The sequence below is a fragment of the Sebastes umbrosus genome, chromosome 10 (genome assembly GCF_015220745.1).
Source record: "Sebastes umbrosus isolate fSebUmb1 chromosome 10, fSebUmb1.pri, whole genome shotgun sequence".
Classification (NCBI taxonomy): Eukaryota; Metazoa; Chordata; class Actinopteri; order Perciformes; family Sebastidae; genus Sebastes; species Sebastes umbrosus.
In genome coordinates, this window is record NC_051278.1 from 17,656,959 (window position 1) to 17,673,252 (window position 16,294).

The 16,294-nt window shown below is 40.7% G+C and overlaps 1 protein-coding gene and 1 long non-coding RNA gene across 14 annotated transcripts in view; one reads left to right on the forward strand and one right to left on the reverse strand.

Annotated features, from left to right (window-relative positions):
• adgrb3 (adhesion G protein-coupled receptor B3) overlaps positions 1-16,294 on the forward strand; it is a 138,306-nt gene that overhangs the window by 82,253 nt on the left and 39,759 nt on the right. For all 12 annotated transcript variants that reach the window (XM_037782948.1, XM_037782949.1, XM_037782945.1 and 9 more), the window contains 5 exons: positions 648-716; positions 4,343-4,451; positions 11,118-11,264; positions 12,184-12,259; positions 15,448-15,550. In XM_037782948.1, coding sequence (XP_037638876.1) covers positions 648-716; positions 4,343-4,451; positions 11,118-11,264; positions 12,184-12,259; positions 15,448-15,550 — 504 coding nt within the window. The remainder of the gene's footprint in view (positions 1-647; positions 717-4,342; positions 4,452-11,117; positions 11,265-12,183; positions 12,260-15,447; positions 15,551-16,294) is intronic.
• LOC119495984 overlaps positions 1-16,294 on the reverse strand; it is a 38,970-nt gene that overhangs the window by 11,519 nt on the left and 11,157 nt on the right. For both annotated transcript variants that reach the window (XR_005208606.1, XR_005208605.1), the window contains 2 exons: positions 15,370-15,541; positions 8,995-9,090 (listed from right to left, as the gene is read on the reverse strand). This is a non-coding gene — a long non-coding RNA (uncharacterized LOC119495984). The remainder of the gene's footprint in view (positions 1-8,994; positions 9,091-15,369; positions 15,542-16,294) is intronic.

Genomic DNA, 16,294 nt, shown 5'->3' on the forward strand with positions numbered 1-16,294 from the left:
CAGACAGGAGAGCAGTCAGCCAGCCCACCCCCTCCGTGTGTCTCTGAGCTAATGCAGTGTTAAAGTGGGCACATTACCACCAGAGGGAGCATAAGCATTCAAGTAGAAAACAAGATAGCCTGTGTCAAGAGAGAGAGCCACTCCCTCAGGCACATTGTAGACCAGACGAAATAACAAGGCTAAAGATCAGACAGGGGTCCTATTACTACTGCAGGCATGCACCCCGAGCAGCGCCTGCTGCAGGAGAACAAGACAATCCACACAGCTGCTTAAACATTCCCTTTCATCTTTCTTTCTTATGGCGACGTGTGCATCTCTCCTCCAGCATTAAGTGTTTGCTGCAAGCTGCAGGGGGGTTCGAGGTATATTTTTGTCAGAGCTAATCCACATATTCCATCTTTTTCCTCTGATGAAACCATTGTGGTTTCAGTGTCAAATTTCCTGGTTGATATTGAGCCCCGGAGGGGGACCGACATCATTCCCTTATAGAAATCCCTTCGATTGAGAAAATGTCGGTTTATTATCCATAACAGTCCCCTTTGAGTGTTTATGTGTCATGGTTTTTTAAAAAAAGCATCTCGCCGCAGCGCCTGTAATACTTCTGCGTGGGTGTGTTACATGTTTTTTCCCTTTCATCATCTCCGCAGAACTTCTTTCAAATCATCAGCAACCTCTTGGAGGAGGAAAATAAGGAGAAATGGGAAGACGCGCAAAAGGTAAGCACGGTGCACTGTACACTTGGTAAATAATTCAGGGTTGGCTGCATGAATGTTGTGTGCCGACTGAAAAGCTCCTTTGCAAGTCGCTCCGTATCTGAATAGCAGAGATAAAGAAAAAGTCAGGCTAGAGTTGAGAGGATTTTATATTTACACATATCATTTGTGAGAGGTCATTAAGCAGGTGTGACATCTGGCCTCATTTAGAAGAGCCAGTTCCTCAGAGCTCCACTTGGTGGCAGTAGCACTGCCACAGACTCTGTCCAAGCATTAACACTGCAGGACTCACTCACACACATTGTATCACCCAGCGGATACAACCAGCGGGATTAGACCATCACTTCAGCTGAAATTTTGATCACAAACAAACACAAACAGTGTTTGTTTTTATTGTTTTATCTAATTCCCTGTCTCTGACATTGAGAGGCAACTCCATCATATGGAGAAGCAGTATAATACAAAACATACTCTCAATATCCAATACGAGCAGACTGCAGCACTGCAGTAATGTGACTGTAGATCAAAATCTGAGCACAGAACAGTTCTCGACACTGTGTTTACCCACGGAGGTCGGCTTCTGGCTACGTCCTCTGTCGGACACGTCTCTCAGCTTGAGAGGTGGCAACTGTCGTTTTCACTGGTTGTCTGCGGCGACCTGAACCCTGAAATCGCGCACTTCCAGACTCTGACAGAGATACCATCTGTGACGACTGCGAGTCTGCAGAGGGCATCTGCTCTGTTGTCACCTTCGCTGGTAAATTGACTTAAATTGGGTATCACCTGCGCTGACACATGACTGAGGGGGCGTCTTCAAATCAGTCTGCGTTGTTTCTCCATGCCTGACTTAGGTAGGGGAAACGCAGGCGGTTCAAGCTCTGCCAGGAGTGCCGGTCCTGGCTGTCTCTACGTGGCAGTAATTGCGTGTTTACTCGCTGCAGCTTTAGTTCGGCGGGGCCCCCGAAATGTGGGTTGTCAGTGACGAAGGGCTCGCAAATGAGCAGTTTCGTCAGTGAGAATGCGTCAGAGATGGAGACAGACAGATCAGAGGGAAATATAGGCAAAGTTGTGTCTGTGATTGAACACCCAGAAGAGATATGTGTTAATTATTTGTGCAGTCATTAATGTGCCTGTCCAGGGAGTGCTGCTTCAGTGTCGTGGCGCTCCGCCGCGAGAGACGTTGGCTGATTTCAACAGACGACTGCTTGGACTTCACAGTTATCAATTTTTCTCACTTGTTGGCTTTTCTTGCATTAATGAGCGTTCCGAACACCCCCCCCACACACACACACACACACTGTGGACACTCGCATGAAACACCTCACTATGAGGTTTCACTGGCTGCGCAGTTGGCTCCGTGCAGAGATCACTATATATTCACCTCCTGTCACTGTTACCATGGCGAGGAAAAAGGAAGAGCTCTTGTCTACAGAACCTCCACTGCAGCCCATTTCCCTGCGCTGCCTTCACATCTCACGGTTGCCATGGCGACCGGCAGAATGAGCATGACTGCACTGTGCGTCAGACATGCCGGAAGGGGCGACGTGATGTGCTTTTTCTCTCCCCCCCCCCCTCCCAGCCACCCCCCCACTCCGGCTTTCACTCTGCTGTGTCAGAGGCTCTCAACTTCAGCATCACTGATCCGCCTGCCTGGCTTAGCAGCAGCACATGTAGAGGCATGTGCAAACACACACACAACACAAGGTGTTACCGAGGGAGGGAAATACCTGCCTCAGGTGTTTGTTGAACATCGAGAGCGAGGTGTTAATTGCTAAATGTCACTCAGAGGCCTTTCTAATTGCCTGAAATCACCATTGTGTGCTCACACTTTGGTTAAACTCCTGCAATATTTGTGTAACGTGACACATTCCTCTAACAGACGTTTTTGAAAATGTTGTCACAAGCGTTGTTCCGTGCAGCTGATATTTTGCGAAAGCGGCAAATGTGTTCCCATTCCCAGGATCCCAGTCAAAGGACAAAACTGGTGGCCCCCAAATCAAAGCCTCTCATTAGATCCGAGCCATCGCCACCATGTTGTCAGCTATGACAGTGGTCCAATCTTTTTGAGGGTCAATTATCGGATTAGTGTGCCGTTTGATTTATCGACTTGGAGGGAAGAGCTGGCGGGACCAGCAGCGTTTGCTGGTTGAGCCACGGAGCTGTCCGTGGTGCTGAATTCCTGCCTCTGCATTCTCTCACCGAGTCCATGAAGCGTCACATGAACCCAGGCAGTCGCCCTCGACTTGGCAGAGCCTTTCGGAAGAGGAGCCAACCAGCAACTGTGTGTCCCAACCCGGTGGTTGTCGCTCTGGTGCTGATGTCACACGGATGGATCAATTAGGACCGCAACTTTACGCCCATTCATTTCTCGATCATTTGGTCTATAAAGCATCAGATGAATTTCAAATCTTCACATTTGAGAAGCTGGAACTAGTAAATGTTTGTCAGTTTTGCTTTAAAAACAACCAACTTAAACGATTAATCGACTGTCAAAATAGTTCAATTGCATTTCAATGAAAATCAAAGTATGTGCAAATCAATGTTGCCAAACCCAATACATTTTAAAGGTCTTATTGATAACATGTTTATGTAGACGAATATTTCTTAGAAAATAATTAGGGCTGTCAAAGTTAATGCGTTAAGCCAAGTTAGTTTTAAAGTTTGGAGCGAGGAGTTTAAATTTTGGCGAGGAAAAACTGGCATCCCCATTTTCAAAGGGGTCCCTTGACCTCTGACCTCAAGATATGTGGATGAAAATGGGTTCTACTGGTACCCACGAGTCTCCCCTTTACTGACAAGCCCACTTTATGATAAACACATGCAGTTTGGGGCAAGTCATAGTCAAGTCAGCACACTGACACACTGACAGCTGTTGTTGCCTGTTATGATTTGAGCATATTGTTTATGCTAAATGCAGTACCTGTGAGGGTTTCTGGACAATATTTGACATTGTTTTGTGTTGTTGATTGATTTCCAGTAATGAATATATACATACATTTGCATAAAGAAAGCATATTTGCCCACGCCCATGTTGATAAAAGTATTAAATACTTTAAAAAATCTCCCTTTAAGGTACAAAATTAATGTTTAGTTTATCTCTGTAGAAGATATCAGATGTTTGGTTCCGACTTCTAACAAGGCTTGTGAGCCAATGGTAAAACGACATTGGTATCACGTGGTATCTCTGGGTCGTCAGTTAGTGTGGGGAAAAAATGGATATAGAGATTGCTGAAATTGACAGTAAGTGCCTGGCAATGACTTGTTGTGAAGTAAATGCAATGGAACAGGGGAGGGAGGATGCGACATTTAGTGGCTAAATGTTATCAATGTTATCGATAGCACCTTTAAAGTTAATCTAAATATCTAATTCGGTGACCTTCTTCTAATACTTCTTTCCCTTTATTCAATTATTGCTTTACTGTTTTTTTTAGCTATCATCCTTTTTGTGTTTTTATGTTCTTTACAGCTTCTGTATTTAAGTATATACCTGAAGTTTATTTCTTATATGTATTTATGACCTGCTTATTTTAAAATTTGCTGTCTTGCTGACTATTTTTCTGTCACGTTCCACACTCCCATCTTTCAGGTGATAATGTTCTTCTTGTCTTTTTTTTAAATCTTTTATCCAGATCTATCCCGGAGCAGTGGAGCTCATGCAGGTCATCGAGGAATTCATCCACATCGTCGGATTGGGCATGAAGGATTTCCACAACGCCTATTTGATGACTGGGAACTTGGGTAAGAATGCCCTCCTCCAGACGCTGAGCTCGTTTTATCGTTTATTTCTGCTTGACATGGGCACATAATCCCTGTGCTCTGCCGACTCCTCGTGTCAATTTCCCCCACCATCATTAATTTAGGATAAATGGCGCGTGGTAAGGGTGGGGGAGTAAAATTACTGCTAATCAATAACGTTAATTAAAACTGAGCTTGTGGTCTTAATGTGCTAAATTCCTATGAAAACACTTAACGCTCAATCCAATATCAAGAGTGGGCATGAGGAGAACTCTCCTTTTAATAGAGCTGTGAAGAAAAAATATCCATAGCACTCATAAAATAAGATATTTTAGATGTTATACAAGCTAAATACAATTGTGAAGTAACTAATAATTGTGTTAAGCAAATGGGTTTTGAATAGTATTAAAATAAATGCAGAAGATTCGTAGTTTCAAAGCTTTTTTGTTTTTGTTTTTCAATGATCAAATACAATATGTGTGTCATATTTGAAGGTGAAGTAATTCTGTGTGATGTCGTACTGTACTGCAGTCCTTTGAGAAAAAAACATGATTAGCCGAGCGTACCCTAAAGCGTGTTGTGCAGAAGTGCAGCGGCACAACAAAAGATTGTTTGTCAGTTTCTTTCCAGATAAGCAGTCATGCAAAAAAAAAAAAAAAAAGATTGTGGGAGTGTCTGATAAAAGGCTATGAAATTGGAAGTGAAATTACAAAGTTATTCTTTGCAGCTGTAATGAGCAACATTTTTGTTTCCGCACCGCTGATTGTGGTCCGGATTATAACTCCCCCCCCACTCTTTGAGAAAAGTCTTTGAGCAATATTTCTCTTCCCTGATGTTCTCGTGGGCTCTTTTTTGCTTCTGTCGTGCAGCCTCTCGGATGATCTGAGGTCTCTGTGGCATTTCATTTCTTACTCAGCCATAAATGGTGTCTTACTGGAATGGAATAATAGTACTGCAGTCTTGATTTATTCATGCTGCAAGTGAATGTGAGCATGTACGGCCGTGCTCGGCGGCAATTCCTCTGGAGCGGCGAGCTTTCTCCTTCGTATTCTTTACAATGGCTAACATTTTGACCCACTTCTAGCAAACACTCACACTCAGTGGCTCTTTATGGTATTTGATTTCCATAATGATGAATAGGTACCCCCCCATACATCCCCCCACAGAATGGCATAGCAAACATGGCACAATGAATGCACCCATCAAAATGCCATTATGAAGCACCATGAGAAGCAAATTAAGTAATGGACGCTTGGAAATGAGGCTTGAATGCGTTTCGTAATGCCAAGCATTAATGAGTTCTTTCACAGACGTGAGAATATTTCTGTGCCCTTCCCCTGTTTTATACTTCTTCCAATTTGGCTTAATGCTCATCGTCCAAACTCAATGGTGCTGCCCGCCCTCCCTCTTTCTGCCTGAAAAGCATTAACACATGACCCCTGCTTTTATGCACAAAATGCAATCCATTCTGTGGAGTGTTTTATCCGGATTCATAGAAATTCCTTGAACAGCAGTGTGTATTTAATGGCTAAGCTTGAATATGAAACACTTGACTCTTATTATATCAGTCAGCCATATGACTGTCGAGCCTCCGCTCAAATCTGTGGGACTGGGGATTACACCGTGTCAGGCGTGATGCGACAGAAAATCTTTCGGTAAACATGGAGAGCGATGATGCAACTCGGCATTGTGTTTCAGTCTCGAAGAAAGCACAGACTTTCTTTAAGCCCGTTCTTGAAGGACGACACTGGAGTTATTGCGTGTCTTTTTGTTTGTCGTTGGTTTCTTTTTGTCATTTTCTGCAAACCACATATATTTTAGCGCTGACTGGTTTTCCAGGCATACCATCATATTTCACATTTCATAATGTTTTTTTCTTTAGTTCCATTAAGTTCCTAATGTCTTTATGGTTACTTTCATCAAAGTTATGATGTATTGTTTTGTGGCGTGCATTTAAAGGGGCCTCCATTTAAAAATGCATTTGACTGAAGTCGTGTCTGCACTGTATAACAGCAGCAATGTGATATTTACATAAATACATGCTGACATAATGTTTTTTTCATTTATGTACTGAAATAACAGGAAACACTGGCTGCCTGTAAGATGGGATAATCTTATACAAAAAAACTCTAAAAGGCTGTGATATTATATTTGGCAATAATACATTATGCATTTGTCAATTTTCAGTAAATGAGCCAAAACACACAGAATTTGTTTCCCACACCCTGTTCTCGTCGCAAATTACTCTGATTGCCGTAATGAGGAAACTACTGTATAATCAATGGTAATTTTGTAAAACATAAGACTAACTGTGGTGCTATGTTGGCGTAACCTGCAGGCACTGGAATATATTAAACACACTGACATGTTTAATTTTGATAGGATAATTAAAGTCGAACATTTCAGACTTAGGTGTAAATGCTAAAATAAATGTGATTAAACCTGATATTCATTACTCCGTAAGCAGTAGGGGGGAAATGTAGCAGCGTTTTCAATATCATTTGACTTTTTCTCTCATCTAGCAGCAATACAGTTAATACAGAATGAGCATCTAAGGCATTAAGAGCTTTTTGAGAGAAAGTAGCCTCCAGTTGTCTTTTTTGTGTCTTATGGTGCCTTCAAATGAAACTCGTGAGCTCGTGTTTACAACATGGGAAGTCGTGTACGCAATATGCTTGGCATTCAAGTGGTTAAGTCGGGAGAACATCGTTGCTAAGCAATGGCAACATTAACGTTACTGTCAGCATATAGAAACCACAGAGACTAACAATTTAGCAAGTTAGCAAGTGGGTAACATAATGCAGTAAATACAAAGGCATCATGACAGAGGAAAAAGCTGAGGCCGTTGGAAATATCAACATTTTCCCTCAGACATATTATAAAATTACTAAGAAAAACAATATACGACTAAAATTACAATATATGCACTTATTATGTACCGAAAAATGAACTTCCAAGGCCTCCGCCATCTCTGACAACGTCAACAAACACGTCACAACTCGTGAACTCGGAGCTTTCAGAAACTTTCCACTCACTTGTTCGTGAATACCACGAGTTCATATGGACTCTTCTCGTGAACACGGTAAACACGACAGCATTTGACGGCACTATAATTCAGCTGAAATACACAAAATGGACAAATTTCTTCGGACTTTAAAAAATGTGAACTCTTATGTTATCTTGCTTCCCCTGCATTTTCCCCCCATTATGATGTTTACTGAAAGAAACATGATTATTATTATTTTTTTCTTTTATAACTCAGAGAAAAGGACTGATAAATATGATGGCTGAACATTTTAACATGCAGTAATTTCAGGCCATGAAAGGTTTGAGGTTCATGTACAATTTGAATGTTTGTGCAAAAAATGTGTACATTATTTTCCATTAGAACTCTTGAGGAACACGTGTGAAAGAAATGCTAAAGTGCAGCATGATCATCATGTGAGGCCGGACCGAGGCAGGCAGATTTCTCAAGCAGCTTTTTGGAGAATTTTAACATCTTAGGCTGAAGGGCCATTTGGCTTTGGAGCAGTTATTTGAAGACGCAGCAGTAATGAGTTGCCTCTGGCTAGAATCAACCACCGCCTTGCCTCGCTGCTGGTGGGAAAATAGAAAGGTTTTATTTATAGAAAAGGTGCATTAATTCAGTCATGTTTTACTGTGTGTTTGGAAAATGGCTCAATATACCAAACTCTGTTTTCATACACATGATTAATGTTACCTTTGGACACAGCACATGCAGTAATGCCAGCTCACACTACAGCGCCATGGTGGCCACATGGCCCTTTTGATTAAAGGAATGGAAAGTTTCGCGGATCCATCGGCCAAGAGGAGAGCATCTGGCTGAGTAAGATATTGCGGCATCATTTCGTCACTAATTTATGGCAGCCTCTTGACACCTAGATAAATACTGGCTGTCACCGGCGCGACGTCCTCTGTCCTCCTACTTTTAGTCAAATAACCTTGATTGCGAAAGCCTCTCCAATCCGGCGACTTATTCGCTCTCTTTACAAGCAAACACTTGGAGGACAAAGTGAAGCATGGGGATATGTTTGAAAATTAAACACCACTTTGCAGGTGAAATACATCATGCACTTTTGACATTTTTTGTCCCCGGCTGTCTATTGTGAGGCTGTATACCTCACGGTCGAGAGAATATTTTGACGTTAATATCGATTAATTGCGATGCGATGGCTGCGAATGCACATTAATTTATTTCCCGTGCAAAATGTTTGTGTTGTCTGACTTTGACAGTTCACTTAATGCTGAATCTGTCATGAACACATTCAGACGTAATGAGCGACGCTATAATTCCCTCTTATGAAAATGAGCCATGCAGAATGCTCTCGGCGCACTGAATCGTTGTTCGGAAGCATCGCATTCCTAAATGATCACTTTATTTGTGCTGTCTGGCCCCATCAGGCAAGTGCGAAGCCCCATTTACCTGCCGAATTACCCAGGACTCTAAAAGACAGTCGTCCTAGCACCCTGTTGTGTTTCACAGTGTGCCCCGTGACTAAAACCACAAACACACACACACACTTACCTCCGCTGCTCCCAACATCTGGTGCTGTGAACAAGGCCCCTTTGCAAATGGCGGGTCTCGTGGCGCTCTGTGATTTCGTGCCCGCTGCTGGATCGTCTGAAACACACAGACACACCTTCTGTCACAGATTTCACTCAAAAGCGTGGAGTCTTGCCAGGATTCGAATTGTATTATTGGCAGAGCGCGAGGAACAATAGAGCTTTTGCATCGGGATTAGCCTCAGATTCCCCCTCGCTAAAGCACCACCTGACTGGGACTGGATGTGATACCAGGTAGAGAACAGTACAGCTTTATCCTACCCGTGTAATACTTAGGCCCTTTCAGTTGATCCTGGGTATTTTCCTTGTCACTGCCTTAGTACATGGACTGGCCTTTTATGGCACCTCAGCAGGGATACGAGGGAAGGAAAGAGTGATTAAGGAGATTACCTGCCTACCAGTTGTCAGGTGCCAATTGTAGCTTTGATTTTATGGTAAATGTGTAAATGAATGCATTAAAAGCCGAGTCAGGGATTTCTTTCACATATAAATGACCTGTATATTCACATGCACAATTTGACAAATGAAAATAAGTATTTGTGAGAAAATAAAGGCCTATCATACTCCAAAGTGAAACTTTTAATCTGCTGCAAAGCTGAAAATTCAGGCTTTTCAGCCTCACGACATACAGTGAGTTTGATTTATAATAACTAGTGCAGTGCCCGTGCAAAACATGCTTGTTCGGTTCGCTCATACAAACAACTTCACAGTCGACGCTGCGCTTCCTCTGCAATACACGTCTCATGACATAGTTGCGTCACATACTTGCGGCTACTCTGAAACACGGGTGAAATATAGTCTGTTTCATGGGAAAAAACACACCCAAGGCCCGTTACTTGTGGTTAGAAACACCGGCGAAACATAGTTAGCGGATGTATTAATTTCCAAAAAGGCGTATTAGTCGCTTGCTTTGACATTACCACTGCTGTTATAAAGTAGAGCATGGATTTAATTAGTGGAGGTATTTTGCCGATGGTAACATTATAAATTAGTATGGCAAAAATGTACACAATTTGAGGTGGCGCAGTTCCTGTAGGCTATCCGCTCATGTTCGTTGACTCAGGGGAAGTGAAGAAGAGATCAGTTAGTATATCTAGCATCCATGTAACGTTAGTATCCAGCATCTAGCTGCAAAGTTAACTTCAGTCAATGAGTGGTGGCCTTTAAAAGCCTGCTGTGGACAACATGCTCTACTCAGTCTGCAGAGCCCTGAAGCCCCGCCCCCGCTAATGCGCAGAGCGTTTTGTGCTTGTTTATTCAAAGTTTATTAATATTGAATATGTCCAAATTGCACCAAATTCTACACAGCACTCTTTTACGTCCCCATCAATACCCCCGCCAAGTGTGAAGTTGATCGGATGGACGGTTCTTGAGATATTCAAAGGACACACACACACATACTACACCCTGAGTGAGAGATTCCTCGCTTTATAGTTAGATAAAGATTTAAAAAACCTCACTCATGTGGTATCATTTCAAAACTTGAGTCTTACACACTTCCTGTCGCTTTCTCGATGACAATGATTCCACTCTCATATCTGTGCAGTAATTATAAAGCTGCAGCCGGTTATCTTAGCTTAGCTTATCTTAGTTTAGCTTAAAGATTGGAACAAGGGGAAAAGCTAGTCTGGCTCTGTTGGACATCACTGCTGCCAGCCAAGAAATAGAAATGTTTCCACCCAAGCTAAGCTAAGCTCATTGGCGGCTGGCTTCAACTTCGTAGGCTATTTACCACACAAACGAGAAAGTGATCTTTATCTTCTCATCTAATTTTCAGCAAAGCAAATAAGCGTATTTTCCAAAAAGAATTATCAAAAGATTAGTAAGAATGATACAAATCCATCTAAAACTATAATGTAATGGGTTTATACAGTGTGTATGCTGCAAATTGTGCTAGTTCACGTGTGAAATGTTCCTGTATGAGACAGGAAAAACGTGATGTTAAAAAAACGTCATTACAGGCTGACTTTTTTGGTAAATGAAACCCGGACGATTCTCCATGAAACAATCTATAAACTCATAAATACTCTAAAGTATATTGATCATCAGTATTTCTTCGTTGGTGTGTTTGTTTGCATTCTGCAGTGGCCAGCATCCAGAGACTCCCAGCAGTGTCTGTGATGACTGACATCAACTTCCCCATGAAGGGTCGTAAAGGCATGGTTGACTGGGCCAGGAACTCCGAAGATAAAGTGGTCATCCCAAAGGGCCTCTTTGTTTCCCAGTCAGCAGGTACGCGACTGTATATATGTCACAGAGGCGTTCTACTACTACTCCAACACATCTTTCTGTAGGACTCAGAGCTGTATACGCAGTCCTCATGAACTTTATTAGTCTTAGAATGTATACAGTAGGTAAAGTTTACTTCTATATAAAACTTGCTGTAACATTTTTAGAGTCTGCAGAGGAAACTGTAGTGGAAATGTTAGGATTAATGCATAGTGAATAGACAATGATGGATTCAGTGGCCACCGCTGAGGAATGGGCAATAAATATCTTGACATCTCAGCAAACGCTGAATGATTTTAGTTGAATTGCTCCGTCTGTAAAACTTACAACAGGACTTGCACGCAGACACATCAGTTTTGTGTATTTTCTAGATGTTTTATGCTACACCACCCCTTGTTTTTGGGGAAAGTGAAATAACGCTACAAGCCTTTGAACACAGCCTGTTTGCTTGTTCAGTCACTGAGTTTTCCCGTCGACTCAGCGCTCTCAGCATCCTTTCAAACGCTGCCAGTCGCCACTGTACTGTATATATCGCCATCCGTAGCCAGACAATTAGGTTAATTGGTGTAATCAGTCTTATCTGGAATATATCAAAGATAACAAAACAAGGGATTGATTAGGAATCTGTGCCACGTGCCTAATCCCGGCCACTCTAATTTGGACAGAAGCTGATTCTGTAGGAGACTTTAGCACTTCTCTGACTGGAGTCTGTAGAAAAAAAGTTGCGAAACGTAAAAACAAAAGTTTTCTTAAAGTGTAATTGGCAAAAACTGCAGAACTAGCAATTAAAACTTGCCTTTGAATTATGAAAAATCACCATGTTATTGAAAGTGCAAAACCTACAGTATTAAACATGTGCAGTATGGACTTTTTGAATGTTTACTTTATTTCTCCTTTTATTTTACTTTATTTTCTCCTTAAGATATGGAGGGATCGCCTGTCTTTATCCTGGGAACAGTTCTCTACAAGACTCTCGGACTCATGCTACCTTCACCAAAGTAAGAGCAGCACTTCTCCTTGACTGTGTTTTCTGGTCTGCTGGCAACAGGAAATATGAGACAGATTTAATCTGTTGGAGGCTGCAGAGGTGTATTAGATCAAGCCTTAAAAACAGGCTGTGCCTGTCTCCACTGTCCCTGAAGTGTTCCACTTTAGAGACATGAAATTCAAATTTCAACGGGAGCAAGAGGAAACCAAATACCTTTCCTTTACTGCTTTTTTGTGTATGTTAATTTAAAGCAGCAGTAGGTGAGATAAGAGCAAATACGATTAAAAAAAAGTTATTTTTTAATGGCATCTGCAAGATTTCACAGACTGGAGGAAAACAACCAATCAGAGCCGAGCTGGAGCCTTGCTGTCTCTGAGCAGCTGTCAATCACTCACAAACTCCGATCAAACAGTCAAACTAGGCAGCGCTGATCCAATATGAATCAATATTCTGTTACTGTAATGCCTATTTTTCAGAAACATATCTTAGTGTACTGTTTAGCTGTAAAATGAGAAAGTTTGTGACCCAGCAGCCATGTTGAGATCAGTTGAGGAAATACCAAGCACCGCCCACCAGCCAGAGCAAACTTTCTCATTTTAAAGCTAAACAGTACACTACAAGATGTTTCTGATAACATTTGAGGTGAGAAATAGGCATTACAGTAACAGAATATTGATTCATATTTGATTAGCGCTGCCTAGTTTGACCGTTTGATCAGAGTTTGCGAGTGATTAACAGCTGCCTCCGTTGAATGAACAGCCAATAGGAACGCTCTCTCTCTGAAATTACTTGTGATTGACCAAAGTCTCCTGTCACGGTCTAGATCTTTTAAAGTCTGAAAACGGAGCTATGAGGAGGTGCAGAAGTCTAGTTTTCTCTCAGAACACTTGAATTACAATATACTAAAAGGTTATTTTTGTTTTTTTTCCCTATGATGCCAAACATGTTCTGCCAACCATCGCCTTAAAGTTCAAATTGATGACTTTTGAGGATACTTAACATTTATAATTCCTCTAATTGTGTCCTGCAGAGCTAACAAACATCAGGCTTTGGCATTTATAAACCTTTTGAGAAATGAGTGTGTTGACTCTAAATGAAACATATTCACTGTAGCATGGAACATGTAGTTAATTAAGGATGACATTAGTGCCTGGAAAAACAGCGGGATGTCCCGAACAAACACCTGGTGTCACACCCCAGTCAATAAGTCCCTGGCACCGGCGTCCCAAGGACAGAACGGTCATTCCAGGACCGTTCAGGCCAGCTGTCACAGGTTGGAGCAGCAGCACCTCTGTGCACATGTGGAGAGGAGCTCATAACGGAACGCTGAAGCTCGCCCTCTCCAGACTGACGGGAGGATAAGCACATCAAGTGGCAACTGTTTTATTTGCCAAATGTAATGCTTTTGAAGTTTCAAAGAAGAACATAACTTTTTCGCCACCAAATGTCAGAAGTCTCTAAGTGCTAGCACTAAAGAAACTTATCCATTACTCCATTGATTTCCATTTTTCAAACAAGTCCTGAAAACTGACTTGTATTGTAGGAGAAAGTCAGATAAAGATATTCTCAGCTCAAGTGGTGCTGGTAGGACACCTCTACTTTCCTTTGTGAAGTTGACAGTTTTGCTCCTAGTGAGAAGCGCTCATGGATTTCAGCTTCTAATAAGAAGACTATTCTGTCAACTGTACAATAGCTGGAGACGGTTTTTGAAACGGGCTATAATGGCAGATTTTTTAAAAAGCGTAGGATACAAAGAAACATCTCGTTCGGTTTAGACGAGCCTTTGATTTGTGCTCTCTGCTTTCTGGTCCGCTTAGATGTTTTGGTGGACATCCTGTATAACTGCTTTGACATCTAATGGGCAGCTTTTTAAAATCTTCCCGTCTTTGATATTTGGGTTTGTATTCAATACAAACTGCACTAGCAAAAATACCTTAGACTAATACTCAAGTAGTTTAAAAATGAATTCAAAGCACTCTAGATTTCAGATGATTAGATAAGATTAGAGGGGAACTTTAAATTCATACTATTTGTACACAATATCCTCTCAGAGACCCCGAATCAGGTTTGGTACTAGTGTTCGTTATAGATCTTGCATTAGTCTCCCTGACCCGGCAATTAAACCTAATCCTTAAGTGTTGATGCTTCTAAACAGAGCATAAATAAATTCAAGGTTAGGGCTTTTGGAAATGTTGTTCATCCTTTGTACCCATAAGACATTTATAGGGATATACATGGTAACACAGTTAAGTTTATACATCCATTGTGAAGAGCCTCTTCTTTACGACATGGTGTTAGAAAAGTGAGGGTCAATTTTGAGATTTTGGGCTATTTTGCTTCCATAACATATCTCCTTTCAGACTAGTGGAAAGAAAACATTCAAAATACCCATTTTATTTTTACTACTTTTTCTATTTACGTCTGTAGATTTCTCCTAAATTCACCAAAAGTTAGCATTAGATAACGCCTCATTTGCATATTTTAACATAACATTTCAGAAAAGAAAATAATTGTCTTAATGTCAATAATCAACAGGGTAAGTTTCATGGTGATACCCCATTCACCTGTAGTGTCTTCAAAATGTATGGAATTTTACATTACATATCTTTAAAGATCATTTTCTTTAAATTTAATTTTCTTTTTCTCATACTATGAAAAGTCATCTCCTCTTCAGTAGCACTTACATACACCAAACTTTCCAGTTTCATTCGTATCTATATTAGGAAGGTTCTTACAGAGGGGTTTGTTTATGTCATTCGTAGCCTGATTTATAGAACATTTTATTCCTTAAAAACATCAGAAAATAGATTTTTTTTTAATGGCTGTTGACAGTATTTTTCTGATTTATGAAGTGATGAAAAGAGATATCCAAAAAAAACGTTGAATATAATACGTATGTCAAAACAATGAAACAAGAATGTTTAACCTGGCTTTATCCAATGTTCAGATTTCTGCTCTGGAAATGTATGCAAATTAGCACATAATAAGATAATGCCTCATTTGCATAATAACATAACATTTCAGAAAACTTGCAATACAGAAAATAATTGTCCTAGTGTAAGTAATCAACTGGGGAAGTTGCATGGTGATATCTATTAGTTCAAATGTTACCCTACTCACCTGTACTGTCTTTAGTGATAGGAACATCCAAGTAGTTCCGTTCATTTTCTAATCGTTGGGCGTCTTTGTTTGACTCAGGAACCACACAGTTGTGAACTCCAAGGTCATCGCTGTGACCGTGAGACCTGAGCCCAAGACGACGGATTCCCACCTAGAGATCGAACTGGCTCACCTGGCGAATGTAAGCACCACACGTCATTCTTTCATTTTTCAGATCCAGTGATGGAGGAAGTATTCACATCCTTTACTCAAGTAAAAGTACTAATACAACAATGTAAATATACTATATTATAAGTAGAAGTACTGCATTTAAAATCTTACTTCAATAAAAGTACAAAAGAATCATTAACAAAAATGTACTTAAAGTAACAAAAGGACTCGTTCTGCAGAAAAATGGCCATTGACTGGCGTATTAATATACATTTTATTACATTATAGATTGTTAATACAGATTCATCAATGTGTAAACAGCATTATAACTTAAACAACTACTTTATATACAGTTTAGTCCAGTGGTTCCCAACCTACTGTAGGGGTCAGGCAGATCGATTTCTTGTAAGAAATCACGAGTCAAAAATGTTTATGTTTATTTGTTTTGCACAAATTGAGACTACACAAACATAACAAAAAATAAATAAATAATATACAGTGCAGGGAGAGGCAAAAAACCTAGAGACAAGATTAATATACAGAAATAATATGACTACAACATTGGAAACACCTGCTGTAATCTTAAATAATATATTGTATTTTATAAGCTTATATGTGTTTCATGTCAAATATTACTCTGGAAAGTAACTAAAGTTATCTAATTAATGTAAAGGATTAAAAAAGTTTAATATTTCCCTCTGAAATGTAGTGGAGTAGAAGTATAAATTGGCAGAAAATGGAAAGTAAAGTACTTCAAAATTGTACTTAAGTAGCA